This window comes from Orycteropus afer, unplaced genomic scaffold, assembly GCF_000298275.1.
Source record: "Orycteropus afer afer isolate SDZICR_OR568_19922 unplaced genomic scaffold, OryAfe1.0 scaffold01134, whole genome shotgun sequence".
Classification (NCBI taxonomy): domain Eukaryota; kingdom Metazoa; phylum Chordata; class Mammalia; order Tubulidentata; family Orycteropodidae; genus Orycteropus; species Orycteropus afer.
This window is the reverse complement of record NW_006922721.1, coordinates 212247-215874: the sequence shown is the minus strand read 5'-3', so window position 1 is coordinate 215874 and position 3628 is coordinate 212247. Positions and strand designations below refer to the sequence as shown.

At 38.8% G+C, this 3628-nt stretch overlaps 1 protein-coding gene across 1 annotated transcript in view; it reads right to left on the bottom strand.

Annotated features, from left to right (window-relative positions):
• The window catches only part of LOC103212875 (cytochrome P450 2C18-like), a 35489-nt gene that overhangs the window by 26512 nt on the left and 5349 nt on the right, over nt 1–3628 (bottom strand). Inside the window, exon 3 of the mRNA XM_007958802.2 lies at nt 704–864. Within this exon, the coding sequence (XP_007956993.2) occupies nt 704–864 (161 nt within the window). The remainder of the gene's footprint in view (nt 1–703; nt 865–3628) is intronic.

The following is a 3628-nucleotide window of genomic DNA, read 5'->3' as shown; positions in this document are numbered from 1 at the left end:
TTGACTGCTGTGTGGATATTTTCAGAAGTCATCAGAGTATTTTATGGAAACTGGGTTTGGGGTTTATTGGAAAAATGACTGGACAGGGTGTCCATGAGCTTGAAGACAGCTCTATATTCTGAGTATTGTGCTCTCATGTGGAAACTAAAGGGCAGTTTATCTTTCACTGATGTTCACTCCATGACCCTGTCTTATTTATGCAGTGTTGCTATAATAGAAACACCAAAAATGAGTGGCTTTAATGAGCAGAAATTTATTCTCTTACTGTCCAGTAGCCTAGAAGTCTGAGTTCAGGTGCAAGTTGTAGGGGAATGCTTTCTCTTTCTGTTGGCTCTGGAGTAACCTCCTTCTCCAAGAGCTTCTGCTCCTAGGTCACCTTCATGTGAGGTGGCAACTTTCTTCCCTATCTCAGCTTACTCATTTACTTATTTAATTTCTTTTAAATCTCTAAAAAGGTAAGCTTAACCACTCTCTAATATTATCTCATTAAAATAATAAAGAAAACTCATCCCCATCTGAGGTTATAACCATAGATATTGGAGTTAGGATTTACAACACATGTTTTGGGGACATATGTCCATCCATAACAGACCCTAAGCAGGACATTTTTGTTCAAACTTTACAGCTTGGTCCATACAGAATTTTGTACTTTCCAGAGGAAGAATAACAAATGATTTCTCAAGAGGAAAGGACCTGGCCTCACCTGCATCCATGGAGAGCTTGCAATACTGGTGTTTTCATTTAATCTTTTCATCAGGTTAAGAAAATCCTGATCTTTATAATCAAAACGATTCTGGAAAATAATGGAGCAGATCACATTGCAGGGGGCACATCCCAGGATGAAAGTGGGATCACAGAGTGAGGCTAAAGCATTAAAAAAAAAGAAGAAGAAGAAGAAAGAGAAAAGAATTGGACACATTTAAAAAATACTATTAAAATAAACATGTAAAACTCAGTGTCTCTCAGATAACAGATGTCTTCGTTACCCAGTGCTGCTATCACAGATATATCCCGAGTGGATGGTTTTAACAAAAGTTTATTCTGTCACAGTTTAGGAGACTATGTGGTTCAAACTCACCAGCCACTCCTCAGAAGGAAAGTTGGGCAATGTACTTCTGTAATAATACTGCCTTGGAAATCCAAGGAGAGGTCGCTATGAGTCGGGTCCGACTGGATGGCAAATAACAGTAACAAGAAGTCTGAATTCAGAGTGCCAGATCTAGGGGAAGTCTCTCTCTCTGTGTCAGTTTTCGGGAAAGGTCCTTGTCTCCTCTCAACATCTGTTGGCTGAGCATCTCTTGGAGATCTCCATGTGTCTTGGCATCAGTCTTCCCATGGGTCTAAGCAGTTCTCAGGCACAGACCCTGGGTCCAAACACAGCCTCTGCTTCTGGTTCTTCTTTCTGGGTGGTAGTCAGGTCCCTCCTTCTCTGCTTGCTTCTCTCTCATTCTATCTCGTGTAAGATGATGCAGACCACACCCCAGGGGAACTGCCCTTTTACTGTATCAGGACTGTGACCTGGTGCCTGGTAAGTAAAAGGGGAAGTAGCAAAGAGGGAGACAGGCTGAGCTATGGACTTTTGGCTGTCCAGAGAGCATAGCCATTTTGAATGTTTACAAGCAGTTGGACCGTTTTGGATATTTAAAGTGACAGCATTCTCTCAGATTCCAGTCACCTAAGAATAAGCTACACTTGCCAGGAACTACAAGGACATCTGGACACAAATGACTGGAAAGATGTGACATTCCCCTTGTTATTCTTATACCACAAACCCTCTTGGTGAATGGAGATGTGGCCCTCCCTCACTCTTACCCACCTTCTGGGCCGGCAGGAATTCCATCCCACTCTGTGTGCTCTGACAGAGCCTGGGTGCCCTGCCCCATGCTGCACAGATTTTTTTTTTTTTTAATTTATCTGTTTTTGTCATTTGAAAAATTATTATAAATCTTTTTCTTTTTTTCTTCCTTTTTATGCTTCTTCTTTATTCTTTACTTCCTAATTTCTAGTTTTCAGATTTTTCTCTCTTCCCTGTTCCTGCTTTCCATTTTTCTCTTTCTCATGGTTCTCCCCATTACTTTTTTTTCTGTTTGCTTTTTCCCATTTTTTTTTTCTTTATTATTCCCCTACTCTACCTCCTTTGTCTTATTGACCCCTCTCCAGATATTGCAGGGCTTTTTGTTTTGTTTTGTTTTGTTCACCCCCTTTTCTATGCATATTTCTTTTGGCTTTTTAAAGTATTTTTTAAAATATTTTCTCTCATTTTTTGCCTTTCCTTTTTTTTTTCCCCTCTGTCTTTTTTATTATTATTCCTGTGTGTTTATGTGATGTGTTTTTTGTCCACTTAATTTTACTTTTTGATGGTTTTTTGATTGTTGTTTTTGTCTAACTGAGTGGGAGACATCAACCATACCCATAGGATGCAACCACACCCACTCCTCCTGTAGGTCCACTTACTGAGAGCCACCACTTCCTTCTCCATCAACTGGCCAACTATAAATGATCTTCAAGAGCCTGCTTCCCCCTTAATTGCTCTTCACAAACAGTTAACAGAGATCTGTGCAGCCACTCTCATTCTGTATCACAACCACTAGGAGACAGGTGATAAGGGCATAAGTGCTGCCAACTAGCAAATAAAGGAACACAGTACTCTGCTTATCCAGATACATCCACAAAAACAAAGAAAACAAAAATCTGTGAATCACTCCAACATAAAATCACCAATTTAATGTAAATACAACAATGTCACAATGTCTAGGAGAGAAAAGACCATCCCAGTCCACACAAAGAAGCAACATAAAGTGGTATAAGCAAAAGAGCAGGATACAGATCCAGAACACATCCCTGAGGAAACAGCAGCATTGGAATTCCCTGATAAAGAATTCAAAAGAATTACACTTAGGTACCTTCAAAGGACTGAGAGACAGATCAAAGAAAACACTGACAAAATTAAGGAAAGCAGACAAAACCCTAGAACAATCTTGGAAGAAAATACAGGAACATAAAGACAAATAAATGAAAAAAAATGATACAAAATCTACACATAGAAATCCAGAAGATTAATACTAAATTTTCTGAAATAGATAACACATTGACAGGGCAAAGGAATAGAATCGAATCAATGGAAGACAGAATTAATGAGCTGGAGGACAAATACCTGAATACTTCTTTGGCAAGGGATCTATCAGGAAAAAAAGATCAAAACATAAAGAAGAAAAGTTAAGATTTGTGTGGAATACCATCAAAAGGAATAACCTACATGTAATCGAAATTCCAGAACAGGAAGAGAAAAAGAAAACCACTGAGAAAATTGTCCAAGATTTGTTAGAAGAGAACTTCCCTGATATGATAAAAGATAAGAGTATATCCATTCAGGAAGTCCAACAAACCCCAAACAGGATTGACTCCCCCCAAAAAATCAACAAGACATATCATCATCAAACTCATAAAAACCAAAGATAAAGAAAGAATCCTGAAGGCAGCATGGGAAAAATGACAAGTTACCTACAAAGGACAACCAATAAGACTGACCTCTTATTTGTCAGCAGAAACCATTCAGGTGAGAAGGCAATGGGATGGTATATATAAAATCCTGAAAGAGAAAAATTTCCAACCAAGAATTATATACCCA